Consider the following 23,405-nt stretch of genomic DNA (forward strand, 5'->3'; position numbering starts at 1 on the left):
TTTTTCCTTTTTCCAACCCCATATTTATAGAATATGTCACCATCCTTAATATAATTAAATTAATATATTATTTATTAAAACATTATTTACGATAATTTTGATGAAAATTTTATAATTACCGAACTCTCGAACCAACTACTTTTTAGCATCTAAATTAAAACAAATTGTTTGATTTCGACACATATCAACACGAGTCTGTTGTGATTATTCTGATTCAGATGTAATCTCGGTTCATTCATATACCTTCTTTTACTCGAGTATCACGTGTCTACCAGTTTTCGTTATGGTTCGTCCTCGAATCACATGTTATCGGGAAATTGATTTTTAAATAATTTTTGTAGGAGGGTTAATAAAACAAAGATAGATTTTGTTTGTATGAAGAAGTTGAAGTATTGAAGAAGCTTCATGTGATCACATGAGCATAGATGTCACATCACCCAATCCCTTTCATGTTTCTATCAAAACTAAAGGGAATTCTTACTTTCAAATCCTATTTTGATTTACAAATTTATATTATTTCTTTTGAATTTATAAATTTTGACTTTAGCTTCGTTAATCCACTCTCGAGTCCTCCACTTCACAGAAAGAATCAGTAAACGACGAATTATTTTTGTGAGATCCCACATCGGTTGAGAGAAGTATAAAACACCCTTTGTAAAGGTGTGGAAGTCTCTTACTAACATACATGTTTTAGGGAAAGTCCACAGAGGACAATATCTACTAGCGGTAGGCTTGAGCTGTTGGTATCAGACTCAGACACTGGGCGATGTGTCGCGAGGAGGCTGAGCCCCAAAAGGGGGTGGACATGAGACGATGTGCTGGTAAGGACACTGGGCTCCGAAGGGGGTGGATTTAGTGGGGGTCCCACATCGGTTGAAGAAAGGAATGAGTGTCAACGAGGATACTCGGCCCTGAACATTGGTTGGGAGGAGAACGAAACACCTTGTATAACAATGTGGAAACCTCTCTCTGGGTGGACATGAGGCAGTGTGTCAGTAAGGACGCTGGGCTCCAAAGGGGGTGAATTTGGTGGGGTCCCACATCGATTGAAGAAAGAAACGAGTATCACCGAGGATGCTGGCCCCGAACATCGGTTGGGAGGAGAACAAAACATTTTTTATAAGAATGTGGAAACCTCTCCCAGGGTGGACATGAGGCGTTGTGCCAGTAAGAACGTTGGGCTTCAAAGGGGGTGGATTTGGTGGTGGGTCCCACATCGATTGAAGAAAACGGGTGCCAACGAGGACGCTGGGCCTCGAACATCGGTTGGGAGGAGAACGAAACACATTTTATAAGAATGTGGAAACCTCTCCTTAGCAGACATCTTTTAAAGCTCGTAAGAAAATTTTCAATATCTGCTAGCGGTGAGCTGGAAAGTTCAATATAACTTTGCTATCGAGAACCATGTGCATCTAATTTGATTTACTAGTATTTCTAACTCATTAATGTCATTAAATTCATCAAATACAAAACTTAATCCATTAAATGATTTCAACTATAAATAAATAATATCAATTATTTAAACTTTATTTCTAACCCATTATTGTCATAAAACTCATCAAATTAAATGTTTTAAACTATATACAAATATATATCAATTATTTAAAATTAAAACAACTTAAAAGAGAAAAACATGTTTTTACGGTTGGACCGACCCCACGTGAGAACCTCTCCCTAATAGATGCGTTTTAAAATTGTGAAACTGATAGCGATATGTAATGGGTCAAAGCGGACAATATTTGCTAGCAGTGGGTTTGAGCTGTTACAAATGGTATTAGAGCTAGGTTCTAGGCGGTATGCCAATGAGGACGGTGGCTCCCAAGGGGGTTGATTGTGAGATCCAACATTGGTTGGAGAGTAGAACGAAGTGTGAAAATCTCTCCCTAATAGACGCATTTTAGAACCGTGAGACTGACAGAGATACGTAACAAGCCAAAGTAGACAATATCTGTTATGTTGAATGAAATCTTATTTTGGATTTCATGAAAATGCTTTTTCCTTTTATGTTTTCGTGATTGATTTGATAGTAAAAATAATACGCTGACCTAATTCTATCTGATCAACCACTTTAAAAACGACAAGCGAGTGGAAACAATAAATTTCCGTTCAATAACCATTTTATTTACAGATGATTGAATTGTATTATCGTATTATATGCATCATCCCATGAACCCTGATTTTATATAGGGACCTCATACCTATTGTATACTCGTAGGACCATAAACTACTTCTCCAGTTATGTAATGTACGGACCCATACACTCTCGATATTATTCGCATTTCTCTTTCTTTCGTTGATTTTCGACTGCGTGAATGTGTGCTTGTCCATAGTCAGGTCTCGGGGTATGTTAACAAGACCACCTAGAAAAGTACTATGATGAAAGTAATTAGGGTTTTGAGTTTGAGGGGTTTGGTGGAAGTTTATAAATGTTGGAAATTATGGTGGCAGCTGAAAAAAAGTTCAAAAAAAAAAAAAAAAAAAAAACACACAAAAGGACATGTTTGGTGGTGGTGGGGAATAAAATTATCCTTTTGTTGACTATTTTGCCCTCTTGTCCTTCCCTTTCATAGTCTAACAATATCTAATTATTATATATATATATAATAATACGACTAGTTAATTCATTATAATTTGACTAATTAAGATATATATTTCTTAGTAAAAAGTCAGACGGTCGAAGTCAACATTTTGTCAAAAACTTTGATTCGAATGCACATGAACGAAACACCCTTTATAAAGATGTGGAAACTTTTCCGTAGCAGACGAGTTTTAAAGGGAAGACCTAAGAGGACAATATTTGCTAGCAGTGGGCTTGGGCCGTTACAAATGGTATTAGAGCAAGACACCCGACTATGTGCTAGCGAGGAGGTTGTTCCCCGAAGGGGGGTAGATACGAGGCGATGTGCCAGTAAGGACGCTAGGCCCTGAAGGAGGGTGGATTTGGTGGGGGTCCCACATCGATTGGAGAAACGAACGAGTGCCAGTGAGGACACTGAGCCCTAAAGGGGGTAGATTGTGATATCTCACATTGGTTGGGAAGAGAACGAAACACCCTTTATAAGGGTGTGGAAACATTTCCTTAGCAAACGCGTTTTAAAGCCTTGAGAGGAAGTCCAAAGAGGACAATATTTACTAATGGTGGGCTTGGACCGTTACAAATGGTATCAGAGAGCGAGACACCAAACTATGTGCCAGCGAGGAGATTGTTCTATGAAGGGGGGTAGACATGAGACGGTGTGCCAGTAAGGACGCTGGGCCCAGAAGGGAGGTGGATTTGGTAGGGGTCGAGGGGGTCCCACATCGATTGAAGAAAGGAACGAGTTCCAGCGAGGACACTGGACCCTGAAACGGGTAGATTGTGATATCCCAGATTAGTTGGGGGGAAAATGAAACAAACACCCTTTATAAGGGTGTGGAAACCTTTACCTAATAGACGCGTTTTAAAGCCTTGAGGGGAAGCCCAAAGAGAACAATATCGGCTAGCAGTGGGCTTAAACCGTTACCATTAAGGTTTTAAAAACAATAAAGAGTTCTTCACAAAATTATGAGAGATTTGGGAAGCTATCATTTCCTCCCTCTCACATCATAATATTTGTGGGTTCCTACAAATTTTTCAAAACCAATTCTCAAAATTAATCCATGGTGATATGTAGTGGAAAAGGTTGGTAAAAGATTACAACTTTAGGGTTTATGTGTGTTTTTGAACAAAGCAAAAGGCTTATAAATCAAGTAAAACAATAAAGCGTGTAGGGTAATTTTGCCTTATTTGATGAACGCATAATTCTTTTCGATGATATTGTTTATTTCGAGCATAATTTCATGATTTAATATTTTGTTATGTTGTTTTAAAGATTTTTCTTTTAAAAACATGCAAGTCTGTGACATTGTTTTACGATGATGTTTTAAATGTTCATTTCCACGAAGATGGTAGCAACTTTAAGTTAGTAGAGATCGAGGGTCATTACAGTTGATATCGAGCTGTAAGTTATAGATTCTGTAGACTAACCTACGAGGTAGACTTGACATGTTCCATGGTCTCATCGTTGATGCTCTGTCTCCATCAGGTATGTCTTGCAAAAGATAATAAATGGTGTTGTTTTGTTATGTTATAAGTTACCTTGCATAGAATGTGAATATAATTGATGTGCTGACGATGCTTAGATTTAGTAAGATTTGTACTGTGAATGAGGAGTTATAGTTTAGTAAGCTACTAAATGCTAGTATATGCATGCGAATGATATTGCTAAAGAAGGTCAGATGTTTTAGTTAAACGTCTCGAACATAATTAAAATACGTAGTGTTATGACCATAGAGATGGAAAGGACTACACCAACGTATACTAACGAGTAAGTAGCTTCAAATGAAAATGGTTAAAAAAGCTTGATAGACGACAATATCTTATAGTATGGTATAGATATAATGCAAGAAACTGATTAAACTATTGATCTAGTTGACGGAAGGAAGCAAGTCATCTCGAAGAAAGTGAGGAAGTTGAAATTGAAGTTAAGTTAAGTGTTTAAGGTTTTCCAACATTAGTGTTCACATGAATGTTGATTTCAATGAAACGCCTCAGCCACGAACCTTCTAAATGAACTATATTGTTCATAAAATTTTAGAAGAAGACTTAGTATCATATGATAAGATTACGTATGAAATTGGGTAATCATTAGATTATGACAAAGGGCTAAACCGAGAGTAGATGTAAAATGACTAAAATGCCCCTACAATTATGTACCACTAGTTTTTTTTACCAAAGTGATCTCTAAATGACATGAAATTTGATAAGGAGCCTGATGTCATGTTCTAACGGGATTCTACAAAGTTACAAGACCATTGAAATATGTTAGGGATTTAAACCAAGATTCGGGATGGTAAATGACCAAAATACCCCTGTGAGAATTCTAAGATATCTTCACGACCCTAAAAGACTCAAAACAATACGGAATTTATATGAGACTCATTTATGATATTAAAGAGGTAAGTGTGTAAAATCTTAAGAGGGTTAGAACAGTTTCGGGATATGAACCAAGAGGAAAAGTACCTATAATTGTATCGTAAGTAATAATGCATCTTTATATATTAACCATAAAACTTGGATATGAAGTTAAAATTGAGAATCATAAATTTCTCAATTTAATTATTAATTTTTATTTAGAGAAAGTTGATTTAATTCCAATCATGAAAAATATTGATTAGCCTTTAGATTCTACAAAAAGAAAATTAATAAAAACGCGTTAAATAATATGCCCCACACATCAATTAAATCATTTTAACTTTTTTTTTTTCCCTTAAAAATATTATTTTTTACTATTTTAAATTTCATTTTATTATTATTTATTTATTTAGTTATAAATAATTTATTCCAAATATTTAAAATTTTATTTTGAAGAGAGTGAAAAATAAATAATAAAAATATAATTATAGAATTAAATAAAATTATAATAAAAATGCATTTTTTGCAATTAAAAATAAATTTGGATTGGTTCGTTATCTCAAACTAATTTTAAAAGAACTAATGAAGTAACCTAACTCATAAATTATCCAGTTATTTGGTTCGAGTTAAGTTCGGTTGATTGCGTTTTTAGTTCATAGTAACTGAAAATTTTAAACCTTTGATCTAAAAGAAAACGTGATACCTTAAAACGTGATAATGTCAACTTAAGCGTAGCTCAATTTGCAAATACTAATAATAATCTCCTTGTCTTATCCAGTTATTTGGTTCGAGTTAAGTTGGGTTGATTGCGTTCTTAGTAACTGAAAAATTTAAACATTTGATCTAAAAGAAAAACGTGATACTTAAAACGTGATAATGTCAACTTAAGCATAGCTCAATTTGCAAATACTAATAATAATCTCCTTGTCTTATCCAGTTATTTGGTTCGAGTTAAGTTGGGTTGATTGCGTTCTTAGTAACTGAAAAATTTAAACATTTGATCTAAAAGAAAAACGTGATACTTAAAACGTGATAATGTCAACTTAAGCATAGCTCAATTCATAACAATTCCCTTTGTCTTATCCCTCAATTCATAACAATTCCCTTTGTCTTATCCCGTTATTTGGTTCGAATTAAGTTGGATTGATTGCGTTTTTAGTTCTTAGTAATTGAAAATTTTAAACATTTGATCTAAAAGAAAAACGTGATACCTTAAAACGTGATAATGTAACTTAAGCATAGCTCAATCAAATACTAATAATAATCCCCTTTGTCTTATCCAGTTATTTAGTTCGAGTTAAGTTGGGTTGATTGCATTCTTAGTTCATAGTAACCGAAAAATTTAAACATTTGATCTAAAAGAAAAACGTGATAATGTCAACTTAAACATAGCTCAATCTGCAAATATTAATAACAATCACCTTGTCTTCAAGGTCGATGTTCTCAAGCCACTTTACAAAAAATTTCAACCAAAACAACACGAACGGAGCCCCCTAATGCTCAGAAACGACAGGTCACTGGAACAAAATTTTGTATCCGTTTTATTCTAGCTTAGCCTCCTCAGTACAAAAGCTCGGTGTCATGTCGTTGTAACGACACTACAGATTTTAACTCGACGTATCGAAAGAGGGGGGTAGTACAGATAAAACTCAATATCATTACGCCACTAAAAATATAATTACAAATTGTATATACAGATACAGTAAGAATAGAAGTGTCTTACATCTCAGATAAGAGATTGCTGATCTTCCGAAGCTCCTTCAGAGCTGCCATGGCTGTTACTTGTCCTTTGCCAACTAAAGGGTTCTTCGACAAGTTCTCCAGCGATCCTACTTGAACCCGATCTTGCTGGAATACAGTTTCGATAACCTGTCGACCAAATCGTCAGCTATTGTACGAATGGATGACAAACGTACACAAATTACGCAAAAGTTTGTCGTCCCAATAACCATAATCATTCATTTTCGGGTCGTGTTAGCTATAAGGGTAAGACTCTCGCTGGGGGAGGATCCACCCATTGTCTTAGGGAGGGGCAAACTTTAGCGTTCTTTTATATATATATATATATAACAGCCCAAGTCTAAGCCCGCCGCTAGCATATATTGTCCTCTTTGAGCTTTTCCTTCAAGGGTTTTCCCTCAACGTTTTAAAACGTGTCTACTAGGGAGAGGTTTCCACCCCTTGTAAGGAATGCTTTGTTCCCCTCTCCAACTGATGTGGGATCTCACAATCCACCCATCTTAGGAGCCTAACGTCCTTGCTGGCATACCGCTCAGTGTCTGGCTCTAATACCATTTGTAATAGCCCAAACCCACCGCTAGCAAATATTGTCCTATTTGAACTTTCCCTTCAAGGGCTTTCCCTCAAGGTTTTAAAACGCGTCTACTAAGGAGAGGTTTCCACACCCTTACAAGAGATGCTTCGTTCCCCTCACCAACTGATGTGAGAACTCACAATCCACCTCCCTTAGGAGCCCAACGTCCTCGCTGGCACACCGCTCGGTGTCTGGCTCTGATACCATTTGTAACAGCTCAAGCCCACTGCTAGCAGATATTGTCCTCCTTGGGCTTTCCCTTTCGAACTTCCCCTCAAGGTTTTTAAAATGCGACTACTAGGGAGAGGTTTCCACACCCTTATAAGGATACTTCGTTACCCTCTCCAACCGATGTGGGATCTCACAATCCACCCCCTTAAATGCCTAGTGTCCTTGTTGGCACACCGTTCGGTGTCTAGCTCTGATACCATTTGTAACAGCCCAAGCCCACAGCTAACAAATATTGTCCTCTTTGGGCTTTCCCTTCAAGGGCTTCCCCTCAAGGTTTTAAAACGAGTCTACTAGAGAGAGGTTTCCACACCCTTATAAGGAATCCATCGTTCCCCTCTCCAACCGATGTGAGATCTCACAATCCACCCCCTTAAGAGCCCAGCGTCCTCAATGGCACACCGTTCGGTGTCTAGCTCTGATACCATTTGTAACAACTCAAGCCCACCGCTAGCAAATATTGTCCTCTTTGGGATTTCCCTTCAAGGGCTTCCTCTCAGGGTTTTAAAACTTGTCTACTAGGGAGAGGTTTCCACACCCTTATAAGGATGCTTCATTGCCCTCTCCAACCGATGTGGGATCTCACAATCCACCCCCTTGGGGGTCAGCGTCCTCGCTGGCACACCACACGGTGTCTAGCTCTGACACCATTTGTAAAAGTCCAAGCCCACTACTAGAAGAGGACTAAGTAACCCAGATCCACTTCAGTAACTGCTGGAGTTTAAGAATAGATCATGAAGTTGCAAAAATTTAGAAATATTACCTGAATGTGTTCGAGCATAGATTGACCAAGATTCTTGAGAGTCCCCATCATGTTCTGATCCACACCATCTCCTTTCCCGCTACCAGAAGTACTACAAGCCCCATCAATTTTAGGTGAACCAATATTCTTTATCGGATTACTCTCGACTCCAGTCGATTTCGAAGCCTCGACGCCACCTTTCCCCTCGCTAGAAGCGTTCCTGACAAACTTCCAAAACCAAGGAAATTTCCCTAGAAGTTTCTTATCCCTTGTCCCTACGGATACGTTGCCCTCGGAATCATGGTTGCACCTAGATTTTTCAGGGATGTTCTCAAGCTGATCGGGAACCGGAAGAGGCGAACCTTCCACGACAGACTGTGACTGGTCATCGTTTTCATCCAGGGACAAACTAGACGCAACGCTGCTTCTGCTCGAGTCATTTACGTCGTTCTCATTATCGTTTGCTCCACTGAAGGAACTTGTTGGGTCCGAGAATACTGAAGAGTTTTCTTCACTGCCAACAATTCGGCTCTCCAATCTCTTGTCTTCGGCATTTTCCGAGTAGTTCTCGCAGCCATCGTGTCCATCCACCTCCCCTTCTATAGAGATATCGTCTTTTTTATCAAGTACTTCATCGCTCCCACATTTTTCGATGTCTTCCTCTGCACCAAGTTCGCGAGCCAAATCTGCCAGCAACCTTCGCCTAACGGAGGACTTCGTGTTCTTCTTGCCTCCAGCAAGCTTTGCTGGAGACGGGTCAGATTCCGTCCTATACAAGAATCTCACTTTCTCTGACCATCCTTTCTTTTGTGCTGCATTTTGAGTTCTTGAGCCACTCTGCTTACATTCTTGTTCCCTGTGTAAGACTCTCCACTTCTCTTCCCAATAACTTTCAGGAACGTGATTTAACGGAGTTTTCGGTGAAACCGAACCAGATGAACGACCATTACCTCGTGCAACCAAAGACTTGCTGTGATGGTGATAAGCTCCAGACAACAATGGTGTAGATGAGATATTAGAACGCATTGCTAACGTCTGCCATGATTTTGCCTTCTCTATCAGTTTTGGCAAATCCACATCCTTGGGGAAGTTCAACAATCTCTGGAGACATAAAGTAGCGTTTTCCGTGGCAAGTAAAGACGATCGCAGGTAAAGTAACATAGAAACAGCAATAGCAGCGATAAACGCACCACGAGACGAGCTAAGGAAGCCGAAGCTGGAGCTTGTCTCGGGTTCATCACTTCTGTCGAATTTGCTATTATCCGATGCAAATATTTCATCCCAAATCGTCAAGAGATCTTCAAGCAAAAATTCACGACCGAATAAAACCCTTAACCATCGGAGAAAGAAGTACTGTGGTTCTACACCGAGTTCGACGAGGTGAGCATGTAGAGATGAATCGACATGTGACAGCAAGTGGTATAAAGCAGCAGATGCTTCGATTACAGGAGGCAATCCTGAAAGAGAACCACCTGCAGGCATTGGAGAGAAGAAGTCTGCCATTGCAACTGCCCCATGGGCTCCACTCATCAAAGCATCGAACATAGTATACGCGTCATGTTCTATAAATCGTTCGGAAAGGACGATGCCTAGTTCCCCTTCAGCTCCATACGCATCGGTCAACAATATAATGGTTTGTATTTCAGGATCTAGCTCGGAAAGACCTTTCACATTTTCCTCGTTTCCATGAACTCCCAACTCATCTTCGGTCGTATCGAGACAGTTTTTGAAATCAAAATTATATTTGAAACTACCATCTTGAAATGAAACCCCATCAAACTTGTCAGCAAATTGATCTTCATAAAGCTTTCTCACTTGAGAAAACCTCTCCACATCAACATGAAGAACGTACAAAAACGGAGCCAAAAGTTCGTGCATTCCTACGATATAGAACACGGAACATAGCTTTAAATATAAGAACACGAACAGTAGCCGATCATGTGATGACAGTTTCTCATGGAGAGTGTTAAACACCATTTAAATAATCATTTGCTTCATTGTAAATTGCTGAACTTAAGAAATTACCTTGTCTATAACCGAACTGCGGATGTTGAAGGCACCATAGCAACAAAATTCTTCTTAGCAAGCCTTGGCATCCGGGCGTCTGGAAGTAGCTTCCGTGTTCTGGATATAAACGTGATAAATCCTGGTCGACCATTTTCTCCAGCTCGGCACTCCGAAAGAAGCGGCCCCACAAGCTATCTGCAGCACAAGAGGGTGACAATTAGAAGCAAATATTGCTACTTATATCGCACGCAAATGAACGCCTCGAACGATTTAATGTCAATGGAACAACAATGGCAGGTAACCATTGTATCAGGAGATTGGAGATATCATTATACCTGGGTTTTGTGATAGTGGATTGTCCATTGTATCAGGAGAATTGCTTCCATCCTTGGAAATGTGTGGATCAACAAGATGGCGTCGTCTCAAGATGGCATATCTGAAAGAAACATAGAAAGGAAAAGGTTGAATACGATGAAGAGGAATTAGAATTATTCATATTATATTCATTTATTAAAATGCAAAACATCATCATTGTTCATATAAGTCATGTTGTAACGGCTCAACTCCACCGCTAGTAGATATTGTTCTCTATGAACTTTCCCTTTCGAGCTTCCCCTCAAGGTTTTTAAAAGGCGTCTGCTAGGGAGAGGTTTCCACACCCTTATAAAGAACGTTTCGTTCTCCTCCCCAACTGATGTGGGATCTCAAAATCCACCCCCCTTCGGGGCCAGCGTCCTCGCTGACACTCGTTCCCTTCTCCAATCAATGTGGGACTCCCCATTCCACCTCCTTTAGGGCTAGTGTTCTTGCTGGCACACCGCCTCGTGTCCACTCCCTTTGAGGCTCAGCCTCCTCACTAGCACATTGCCCATGTCTAGCTCTGATACCATTTGTAACAGTTGAACTCCACTGTTAGCAGATATTGTCCTCTTTGGCTTTCCCTTTCGGGCTTCTCCTTAAGGTTTTTAAAACGAGTATGCTAGGGAGAGGTTTCCACACCCCTTATAAAAAAGGTTTCGTTCTCCTCCCCAACCAATGTGGGATCTCACAATCCACCTCTCCTTCGGGGCTAGCGTCCTCACTGACACTCGTTCCCTTCTACAATAGATGTGGGACCCCCCAATCCACCTCCTTTGGGGCTAGCGTTCTTGCTGGCACACCGCCTCGTGTCCACCCCCTTCAGGGCTTAGTATCCTCATTGGCACATCGCCCGGTGTCTGGCTTTGATACCATTTGTAACAGCCCAAGCCCACCGCTAGCAAATATTGTCCTCTTTGGCTTTGCCTTCCGAACTTCTCCTCAAGGTTTTTAAAATGAATCTGCTAGGAAGAGAGAGGTTTCCACACCCTTATAAAGAAGGTTTCGTTCTCCACCCCAACTAATGTGGGATCTCACAATCCACCCCTCTCGGGGCCCAGTGTCCTCGCTGGCACTCGTTCCCTTCTCCAATCTATGAGACTCTCCAATCCACCCCCTTCAGGGCCCAGTGTCCTTGCTGGCACACCGCCTCATGTCCACCCCCCTTCAGGGCTCAGCCTCCTCGCTGGCACATTGCCCGGTGTCTGGCTCTGATACAGTTTGTAACAGCCCAAACCCACCGCTAGCAAATATTGTCCTCTTTCGGCTTTCCCTTCTGGCTTCCCCTCAAGGTTTTTAAAACACGTCTGCTAGGGAGAGGTTTCTACACCCTTACAAAGAATGTTCCATTCTCCCAACCGATGTGGTATCTCACACATGTATATTCCCACGTTCTACAAGAAAGTTTCCGAAAAAACTCTAAAATCAATGAGTTGGAGACATCAAACTCGAGGGAAATTACAGCCACCAACTACACCATATTGGCGTATCCCACAAAACGAACATAAACAAAACTCAATGAGACAAACAATAGATCCTCTGTATGGAACTATAAGCTCAACTTCGCAAAAGAAACTCAATTGGGAACTTGAAGAACAAGAACCACAAGAACCACAAGAACAAAAATCAAGTAAAGTTTAGACAGAACAAGAAAACATGAAGAAACATTCATCCACAGCGTAATCCATCATATATATACACAAGCAGCTTTAGTAAATGGAAAAGGAATTTCAGGAACATCATAGAACAATCCACAAAATCAAGCCACATTAAATTCACGCCAGCAAAACAAACCTTCTTCTGGAATCAGCTGTAACGCGACGAAGATGATCAATAGAAGCCAAAGAGGAAGACGGCAAAACCCCAAGATTTATACGCCACCGAACACCTCTAAGATCAACAAACCGCCGCTTATCCTCAGAATCCCGATGATAAACAGAGCCAGAGCACGACGGCGTCCTCGAAGCCGGTTCGGACAATGCCGCCACGATTTCAGAAGGCGCCATGGATATAACCTCAACTTTCTCGAACCAAATCCTCCAAATTCTGAGTCTACAAACAAAAAAACAAGCAAAAACCTAAAATGTCAACGAAATCCCACAAAACCCCACACATCAAAACGAGCAATTCTGCAACAAAGAAATCGGAACAGAAGATCAAGAAAAAAACCAAAACCCACCAAAGATCAAGAGAAATTGAAGGTGGGAACAAGTCAAATCAAAAGGGATTAGACAAACTTACGCCTAAGACAGGGAATGATGAAATTGGAGGAAACTGCAGCACATGAAATGAATGATAATCCAGAATTTCATCATCTGGGTTGTAAAATTTTGGTGTTAATATGAAAAAGCAAAGAACAATTTTGTCTGTTTGGCAGGCGAGAAAGAGAGAGAGAGAGAGGAGAGAGAAGGAATTTTGTTCTAATGGCGCTGAGTCTGGCTTAGGGTCTGGTGAGCAGTCTTCTTCTTTTATCCCTTTCCTACATTTATTTAAAATTTGGTTTAATATATTTGAACATAAAATGTAAAATAATAATAACAATAATTTAGAATAAGATGTCAGAGAATAAAATATCATATAATAAAATCCATATTTTTCGAGGTATTTCTCGAGACATTATCTCGTGGATTTCTAAAATTTATATTCATTCTCGAACCCTCCAACCACGAACTTGAGCTAATTTCTTGGAATCTCGTGAACGGTGGTAGAATGTACCAGATCCAAATTCAAAAGTGTCACTAATTCACATACTTTCTGTAACGGTCTAGATCTACCGTTAATAGATATTGTCATCTTTCGATTTTTTCTTTCGGGCTTCTCCTCAAAGCTTTAAAACGTGTTTAGAAAAGATTTCTACACCGGGTGTTTTGTTCTCCTCCCCAACCAATGTGGGATATCGTACCTTTATGATCTTAAGTTGTTATTTATCAAAATTTTTCAGTATATAATAGGATGAACTTTCGCTAATTTCTTGGATACTCGTGAATAGTGGTACGAATGTACTAGTTCCATAATCAACACGTCTCTAACTCTTGAACTTTCATGATCTAAAGTCGTTATTTATTGAAATTTTTTAGTAATTTCTTAGAAGGTTGGAGCAAAAGATATAATAGGACGAACTTTCGCTAATTTCTTGGAAACTCGTGAATAGTGGTACGAATGTACCAGTTCCATATTCAACACGTCTCTAACTCACCTACTTTCACGATCTAAAGTCATTATTTATCGAGAATTTTCACTAATTTCATAGACAACTAGAGAAAGAGATATGATAGGACGAAGTTACGTCATTTCTTGGAATCTCGTGAAGTTGTTTTTTATCTAAATTTCTCATTACCCTTTCCATCTTTTTCACGACAGAATCAATTAACATTAGTAGAAATTTCTAGGTAATCAAAACTCGAATTATTGATAAAGATAAGCAAACAAAAAAAAAGTATAGTTGATAAGAAGGGTCGAGTCCATAAACAGATCTCAAATGTTTTTTCCTCGTGGTTGTGGGGTCTATTTGGCTCGTCTCTTATCTAATCAACTCTTTTGGGGCATGAACCGAGTACCTTTTCGTTCATATTCCAAATACATATGTATCTACGTCATTGGATAGGGGTGATAACGCTCGTTTATAAGCGCTATTCTCGTATTTCATGTTATTTAGAGTAAATTTAAGTAGAAACACGCCCGATTAGTAAAATTTATAAGCGCTATTTCGTTCTTTTTTTAAAATTTATTTTGAACCATAATATAATATTATAAAACATTATAATAAAAATAATAATATTCTATAAGCTCGAACTAATTTTTAAAAATTTAAATTTTAATATAACACCATCATCTTCAATTTAACCCACAAATTTTTCAGTCGCATAATTATATTCAACCACTTATTTATTATTATAAAAAAAATCGAATACCGTGTTTGAATCAATAGAGAACCTTTTCTTCTGTATCTATATAAATCGATATTATTACATTCCAATTCCTTCCCGATACCTCCCAAGAAAGATTCCAAATTGGATCCAAAATTGACGGGTTCGTGTGAGCTTATCCATGCAGTTATGCACTATTCAAATAGGAATCAATTTTCTAAAAGATTCTGACTTTCGTGCTTTGGTGGGTCTCCGAGATACTTTCGATGACCTATGTTATGTTGAAGGGATATCTATATGATCTGATTGATTGCATAAAATTCACGGTAGCAACAGAATCGAGGAAAATATACAAGATAGAGAATATAAGTTTCTGCTTAATCAATGGTTAACAAACTCTCTCTACTCTCGTCTCGTTTAGAATTGAGTCTCTCAATTGAAATGGAGACGGGTCCCATTCTCCTCGAGCATCGTCTTTTTTTTAATAAAATATTAAGCGAATGGGAATGAGCCAAATATTTTCATAAAAGCCTAAAATATATATATATATATATATTATCTCATCACTTTTATTTATAATTTTCTCTCTCCAATTATTATATTAATTATTTGATTTTATAATATGATGGATTTGTTTGGTCGGTGGCTTCTATTAAAAATAGACCATACAATAATATGTGATTCACTCTCTCTTCACCTACCATAACAACTTTCATTTCACATTACTATAGCTTATCACAACCATAGGTTAAAATTTTCAAATAATTTAATTCGTATATTTTAATCGGGAATGATTTGGTCGATATATTTTTTAATTTATAATAATTACACCAAAAGAAAATCTAACAAAAACTGCGAGATCTCACATCGGTCGGAGAGGAGAACGAAACACCCCTTATAAGAGTGTGAAAACCTCTCCCTAGCAGATACATTTTAAAAACGTTGAGAGAAAGCTCGAAAGGAAAGTCCAAATAGGACAATATCTGCTAGTGATGAACTTGGGCTGCTACAAATGGTATCAGAGCCAGTTACCGGGTGATGTGCGAGTGATGAGGCTTTTCCTCGAATGGAGTAGACACGAGGCGATGTGCAAGTAAGGACGTTGGGGGTGGATTTGGTGGGGGTCCCACATCGATTTGGAAAAAGGAACTAGTGTTAGCGAGGATGATTAATAAGATACACCTATCTTTTCAGTGGCTCAATCATAGGAACGTTATAGTTAAACAATTTTGTAACCCTCCTCCTAGGAATTTTACTGGGATACGAGGTCTGGATACGTGTAAGTGAGGACAAAATATGCTAAAACAACTCGTGTTGGTTTACGATGATAGTTTTTACTCGTAAGAAGCAAGGAGTAGGTAACTCGACCATGTGAAAAAGTTGATTTTAGTGTTCATTGTTTTAAAGATTATAAAATGTACTATACGGAATGTAACTAGTTGTCAACTTTTTTACCTCGGTTATACGCTATCCAAAAACCGTGGGTGTTGCTCGTTCGCTTTTAACTATAACATTACTTTCCTTCAAAATGTTTTCAACCCATTTCATCACTCACGTTTTTATAAAAAAAATCTATCAAACATGATTCGAGACTCGATCATATGTCAAAATTGTTTGAAGTTCGACTTTCACACGATTAACTTATTCGCTAGATTAGAACAAGTGTCGCACAATCGTTGTCCCGCTATCATAAGAGTGTGATCGTGACACTATAGGAATAAATAATGTGTACAATCTCAATTGACAATTTAATTTAATTTTAATATTTCAATTACTTAATCCATCTATATATTATAATAGAATGAGAGTATGAATAACCAATCAACAAAACTTAAATAAATAGGTGGTAGATAGAATTACATGGCTATGAGGCATTTGGATGGCTATTGATATTATTGAGATTGGTTAGCTATAGTGCATGTTTAGAAAATAAATGATACTCATTTTACCTTAATCGATACTCGTCTTTCTATAATCATTTATGTCGATCGACCCTTCATAATTCTTCATATTTACAGTTGAGTTAAAAGTTCGGTTTGCTTCTATAACTATATTTAATACCACAAGTACTATTGATTCTCTAACGAACAAAAGTTATTTCAAGTTCGTGAGATGATGGAACTCTATTGTTCAAGTCTCGAAATCAACACTTAAAGGAACTACTCGTCTACGTACTCTATGTACGAATGAACAGATGAATGAAACTTATACTCCAACTCTCTATTTGGTCTGTTGGATGAAAGTCCCAAATACGCTAATTTAGGGAATGGTCATGAGTTTATAATCAAATAATACTATCTCCATTGGTACGAGACGCTTTGAGGAAACCCAAAGGAAAGTCACGAGAGATTATGCTAAAAGTGGACAATATCATACCATTGTGGAGAGTCGTGTTCATTTAACATGCTTGAGCTCTCACAAACATAGTTCTTAACCAACTTATTTTTTTCCGTTGTTGAATTTTTTTTTTTTTTAAAAACTCTTATAAAATTTTATATTTAAAATTTTATTATTTTTTTAATTTATAAAAGGTATAAATAAAATAAAATTAAAAAAAAAAAAAAAAAAAAAAAAAAAAAAAACCGACGGGCGGTGGGACCCACTGCCAGCTGTGAAACGAATGAAAACCACAAGTCGTTTTATGTTTTTTTAGAGGAGAGAGCGACATGTAGAAATGAGCGACGACCAATTGTTTAATTAAGATTTTGGTAAAACGACTTGTCGTTTCACATTAATGTAATTATTAGAAATAAAATAATAAATTTGTCCTTTTGGTAGAGAGAAGGGCGGCTGCAATATTAGGTGGGTTTGGTGCTTAAACCACACATTTTCCTAATCTCCACCACTCTCATCTATAATTTTATATGAATTATTTAAAAAATAAAATATTTTATTTTAACCGACCGTACCTCTCGTTCGATGATGATTTTATTTTAATTTTTTAAAATTTAATGATTTTTTTTGTCATCCCGAACATATCTTAGAGGGCAAGACATTAATTGTCATTTTAAAAATCAATAGTTCAACCGTTTTTTGAACTGAACAAAAAAAAAAAAACAAACCAACACGAGTCGTTCTAACATATTTTGTCCTCACTCACATGCATTGAGTGTGTTTTTACTTGAAGTGAGACCTCCTAGTTCTTATTATTGAGCCACCGAAAAGAATATACACTTTGTTGGTATAGATATAAACTTTCACTTTTTTTAAGCCTCTCTTAGGCATTCTATTACCAGGATCACTCTCATTCGGATGTGGTACCAATTCATTCATTTACTCGGTGTCACATGTCCACCAGCTTTCGCTTTGGTTCATCCTCAAACCACATCTTATCGAGGAAGATGTTGGATCGATATGGCAACCCTAGAGGGGTGAATAGGGTTTCAACATTATAATGATTAAATTTTTCTAATAACAATAATATAACTTAACCATAGTTGAGAATTTAATTAGGAAAATGGTTAGAAAATATAACACCTAGTTTTATAGTCAGTGGTTGGGTCAAACTCGACCTATTCCACTCCACATGCGCCTCTTTGGAATCTGAATAAATCTTTCTGGACTCTTTCCTCGGATCAGAGCCCAACCGCTACACCGCTCGTTTTACGAGTTCAAGAGCAAACTCAATCCTTTCCACGGCTCAGGATCAAACTGGTACAATTGTTTCGATTGATTCATGATGTCAATTTTGCTGCCACATCATCACGTCAAGTATCTTGTTTTAACTATAACTTGTTCGTTTTATCTCTAATTTGAGTGAACCAAAAAAGATGTTGAAATCGTTATTCCCAACCTTACACTGTGGACAAAATACTGAGAACTGTTAATAATAAAGGTAGGTTTGTTATCGTCAAAACATTAATTAATTAATTAATTAAAATAAATGAATTTGAGATTAACGGCCAAAAAGTCAACCGAATACACTGATCTAATACCATTTGTAATGACTCATGTCCAAAATTTTGAATCCAGATTCAATACATGTGTCTCGACATTCAGCATATTTTGCGACATGGTCAAATTAACTGCTCCTTAAGTGAAAACTATCCACACAGACCCAACCCTAGTCTTTCTAACATTATCTGTCCTCGCTATTTTTTTAAACATTTAAAAAACAACAATAAATTATTATGGCACATCATAATTTAATTATAAAAAATAAAAAAAAGGAAAGGAAGCCAAAGTCAAATAAAAGATCCATGGATCCAAGCTTCTATTGGCCCACTAATTAGTGAGTCTTCTCAGTAATAAATTATAGTTTACCATATATATCATATTTGATATTTTAGTATAAGTTAAATATTTAGATATTTGCTTACGATAGGTATCTTTACATTTATTGTTATCTTTACATTTGAGATAATATATATGAACAAAAATACCGAAATTAATAGGAAATATATTTATTTTCTAATTTTGTATTAATTAAGTTTATGATAAACTATTTTTAATATTGACTTAAAAAAAAAAAAAAAAAAAATATATATATATATATATATATATATATATATAATTGAAAGATATTTAAATGTAAAATCAAATTAAAACTGCCGCCGGTAAGTGCAACAAAAACCGAAAAATCGAACCGAGTGAAAGGTTTGGTCCGGGTTTTGGATAAAGCTGGACATATCGGTTTAAAATTTGAAAAAATCGAGTACTTTTGGTTCGGTTCGGTTCGGTCGGTTCGGTTTACGCTTCAAAAACGAATCAAACCAAATAGATATTAAACCCTACAAAATCCCTGTCTCTGCGAAGCCACTCACCGTCGTTTCGCCGTGAGTCCCAGAGCGAGAGAAACTCTCCTCGCCGCCGCTCGTTGCAGAGCAGCCACCATTCCTCGCCGTTATTCCTTGAGCGATAGAAATTCCAAGGTATTAGATGCATCTTCGCCGTTATTCACATCGATTTGCTTGACTCTTTTGATTCCAAGGCCAGCGATTACTCCTTTGCCAAATTCCTCGAAGTTGTAGGAAGAGGCTAAATGATGCTTCAAGTCGGAAGTTGCAGAGAATTAGGGCAAGATAGTTTCACCGCTAGCTTAATTCAAACAAACTTCACTGCGAAAGGACATCATTACCTTTTCCTTAATACTCCACTGGCCAGCCGAAGGCTCAGTTTGGGGAATTTGAATTCTCAGAAGCCGATTATCAGAGACCTGAAGGTTTCTTCAGGGTTTAAGCTTCAGTGTTTATCAAAAACGGTGTTTACGCCTTCCAAAAGATTATCGACTAACGGGAAGAAGAAAAGCTACGGCGGCGTATTACCTTCAATCTTACGCTCTTTGAAGTCGTCCAGCGATATCGGGAGTATTCTAAATTCCTTGTGCCAAAATCTGAGTCCCAAAGAGCAAACCGTGATACTTAAAGAACAGCGTCAGTGGGAAAGAGTTCTTCAGGTATTCCAGTGGTTCAAATCTCAGAAAGATTACGTTCCCAATGTAATTCATTACAACATTGTGCTTCGAGCACTCGGGCGAGCTCAAAAATGGGATGAATTAAGGCTTTGTTGGAATGAAATGGCTGAAAATGGCATCATCCCATCTAATAATACTTATGGAATGCTTGTTGATGTCTATGGCAAGGCAGGTCTTGTAAAAGAGGCACTTCTCTGGATCAAGCATATGAAAGTAAGGGGCATTTTTCCAGACGAGGTAACCATGAACACTGTGGTTCGTGTCTTAAAAGATGCTGGAGAATTTGATTCTGCTGATAAATTCTACAAGGATTGGTGCAGGGGGCTGGTTGAGCTGAATGATTTCGATTTGAATTCAAGGGTTGATGATCTTGGTTTAAATTCTACAACTGAACCAATTACTCTTAAACATTTTTTGTTGACTGAGCTTTTCAGGACAGGCATGAAAATTCCCAATCGAAAAGCGTCACCGGAGGTAGATAATTGCACTCGGAAGCCAAGACTAACGTCTACGTTCAATACATTGATAGATTTGTATGGCAAGGCGGGGCGTCTCAAGGATGCAGCTAATGTGTTTGCTGAAATGCTTAAATCAGGTATCCCAATGGATACCATTACTTTTAACACTATGATCTTTACCTGTGGGAGTCATGGGCATCTTGCAGAGGCTGAAACATTGCTCAGTAAAATGGAAGAACGTGGATTATCCCCAGATACCAAAACCTACAATATCTTTCTTTCTCTGTATGCTGATGAGGGGAATATTGATGGAGCTCTCAAGTGTTATCGACGAATTCGAGAGGTAGGTCTCTTTCCTGATGTGGTAACTCATAGAGCTCTTTTGCATATACTGTCTAAGAGGAATATGGTTGAAGATGTGGAGAATGTGATAGCTGAAATGGAGAAATTACATGTTCTTCTTGATGAACATTCACTTCCTTGTGTCATTGAGATGTATATTAATAACGGCCTGCTCGACCGAGCGAAGATATTTCTGGAGAAATATCGATTGGATACTGGATTGCCACCAAAGATATTGACTGCAATCATAGATGCTTATGCTGAAAAGGGTTTGTGGTCTGAAGCTGAGGATGTTTTTCTATGGAAAAAGGATTTGGTGGGTCAAAATCTGGATGTTATGGAATATAATGTCATGATAAAAGCATATGGCAAGGCTGAACTTTATGACAAAGCGTTTCTTCTCTTCAAGGGCATGAAAAACCGTGGCACTTGGCCTGATGAATGCACTTACAATTCTCTGATTCAGATGTTCTCAGGAGGTGATTTAGTTGATGAAGCAAGACGCCTTTTGACCGAAATGCATCGAATTGGGTTTAAACCAAACTGTCAAACATTCTCTGCTGTCATTGCAAGCTATGCTCGTCTAGGACAGATGTCGGACGCTGTTGATATATATGATATAATGGTAAATGCAGGAGTCGAACCAAATGAAATCTTGTATGGCGTCTTGATTAATGGATTTGCTGAACTTGGTCTAGTAGAAGAGGCACTTAAATACTTTCACTTGATGAAGGGAGCTGGCATTGCAGAAAACCGAATCGTGCTGACATCCCTGATAAAGGCGTTTAGTAAGGTGGGTAGCGTGGAAGGTGCCAAGGCAATGTACAATAGGATGAAGAACATGGAGAACGGTGTCGATACCATCGCATCAAATAGTATGATCAATCTATACACCGATCTCGGGATGGTATCTGAGGCCAAACGAGTTTTCGAAGACTTGCGAGAACGAGGCTGCGCAGATGGCGTATCCTTCGCAACTATGATATATCTTTATAAAAACACGGGCATGCTCGACGAAGCCATAGAGGTAGCAGAGGAAATGAAAGAAGCAGGTTTGTTGAGGGACTCAGCTTCATTCCACAAGGTAATAGAATGCTATGCAATCAAAGGACAACTAAGAGAATGCGGTGAATTACTCCATGAGATGGTAACCAGGAAGCTTTCACCAGACAATGCAACCTTCAAAGTACTCTTTACCATATTAAAGAAAGGAGGTATCCCAATAGAAGCCATAACACAGCTAGAATCAGCATATCATGAAGGAAAGCCGTATGCACAACAAGCGATCGTTGCTGCAGTATTCTCTGCCGTTGGTTTGCACGCTCCTGCGCTTGAGTCCTGTCAAGCGTTCTTAAACGCCGAAGTGGAACTCGACTCGTTTGCGTACAACGTTGCCATAAACGCATACGGGGTAAGTGGAGACATCGATAAAGCTTTAATCATATTCATGAAAATGCAAGATCATAATCTTAATCCCGACTTAGTAACTTACATGCATCTGGTTAGTTGTTATGGTAAAGCTGGTATGATTGAAGGTATGATGAGAGTATACAGCCAACTAAAATATGGAGAGATAGAGCCTAGCAAATCATTGTTCTATGCTATCATAAATGCATGTAGAACTGCCAATAGATATGATCTTGTCCAAATGGTCAAACAAGAGATGCAATTTTCGTTGCACTCTGAATTGTTTTCTAGAGCTGAGCTCGATGATTTGTCTGATGAAGATTCTCCTCCAAGTGTTTGAAATCCTGAAACTGTGTGATATTTGGTATAGCTGTTTGTTCGTTTGTGTTGTATTGTAGATTGTAAATGAGTAGAGCATTAAGTAGGTATGTATACTGTGTATGAATGTACACACACTACTGATACATCAATGTTAAGAAAGTTTTGTCGAGTCTTTGGCTCGGATCAAGGTTCGTTGAGTTTAGAACCGAAATTTTATGGGGTGTTTGTGTGTTGGGTTGGGTTAGACATTTCTTAGACCCAATGCTAAATTTTTGTTAACTCAAACAACCTTTATTACATAATGAATTTAAAATTTTACAGGGAGTTGTGTGTTGGGTTAGTTTAGATGTTTTTTAGACTTAACTCAATTGTTTGAGTGGTAAGTTTTTGTTAACTCAAACAACCTTTATTAAATTATGAATCCAAAATTCTATAGGGTGTTCGTGTGTTGGGTTAGTTTAGACGTTTCTTAGACCCAATTCAATTGTTTGAGTGTTCATGTATTCGTGTGTTGGGTTAGTTTAGGCGTTTCGTGTTGGGTTAGTTTAGGCGTTTCTTAGACCCAATTCAATTGTTCGAGTCATAAATTTTTGTTTGCTTAAACAACCCTTTAAATAATGAACCCAAGATTTTACCGGAGTGTTCGTGAGTTGGGTTGTGAGTTGGGTCAGTTTAGACATTTCTTAGACTCAACTCAATTGTTCGAGTTGTAAATTTGTGTTAACTCAAACCCTTAGACTCAACTCAATTGTTCTAATTGTAAATTTTTTTAGTCAGGTGGTTTAGGTAAAGGTATTTATACCGAAAACATCTATTATTTATTTTTAAATATTTAATTCACATTTTCAACTCTCTCAATATATATTTTAAACCATTACATTCTTAAAAGCTAAATTATGAAATTAAATAAGAATATATAAGGTCATTTCATTTCGACAAAAGACCCACACCCAAGTTCTATAGCTTTGGGTTTACTATCTTGATCATCATTTTCCTATCTCAGAGGAAAATGTCCTT

At 37.8% G+C, this 23,405-nt stretch overlaps 2 protein-coding genes across 5 annotated transcripts; one reads left to right on the plus strand and one right to left on the minus strand.

Annotated features, from left to right (window-relative positions):
* Positions 1–6,451: 6,451 nt before the first annotated feature.
* On the minus strand, positions 6,452–13,066 carry LOC111798559 (uncharacterized). Of its 4 annotated transcripts, none has more exons than XM_087125627.1 (6): positions 12,823–13,066; positions 12,376–12,627; positions 10,560–10,660; positions 10,243–10,419; positions 8,239–10,097; positions 6,452–6,802 (listed from the first exon to the last, which is right to left on the minus strand). In XM_087125627.1, exons 2-6 carry the CDS (start codon positions 12,585–12,587, stop codon positions 6,653–6,655), a joined length of 2,499 nt encoding a protein of 832 aa, XP_086981753.1. In that variant the 5' UTR covers positions 12,588–12,627; positions 12,823–13,066; the 3' UTR covers positions 6,452–6,652. The 4 variants fall into 4 exon arrangements, with proteins under 4 accessions (XP_086981753.1, XP_023537563.2, XP_086981751.1 ...); XM_023681795.2 differs by having other exon boundaries at positions 12,376–12,633; XM_087125625.1 differs by having other exon boundaries at positions 12,376–12,710.
* Positions 13,067–19,186: 6,120 nt separating this feature from the next.
* LOC111798986 (Pentatricopeptide repeat (PPR) superfamily protein) lies at positions 19,187–22,575 on the plus strand. The gene has a single exon (XM_023682359.2). The coding sequence runs from the start codon at positions 19,429–19,431 to the stop codon at positions 22,405–22,407; it is 2,979 nt and encodes a 992-aa protein (XP_023538127.2). The 5' UTR covers positions 19,187–19,428; the 3' UTR covers positions 22,408–22,575.
* Positions 22,576–23,405: the final 830 nt, after the last annotated feature.

The sequence above is a fragment of the Cucurbita pepo genome, chromosome 7 (assembly GCF_057944985.1).
Source record: "Cucurbita pepo subsp. pepo isolate OVF chromosome 7, ASM5794498v1, whole genome shotgun sequence".
Taxonomy (NCBI): domain Eukaryota; kingdom Viridiplantae; phylum Streptophyta; class Magnoliopsida; order Cucurbitales; family Cucurbitaceae; genus Cucurbita; species Cucurbita pepo.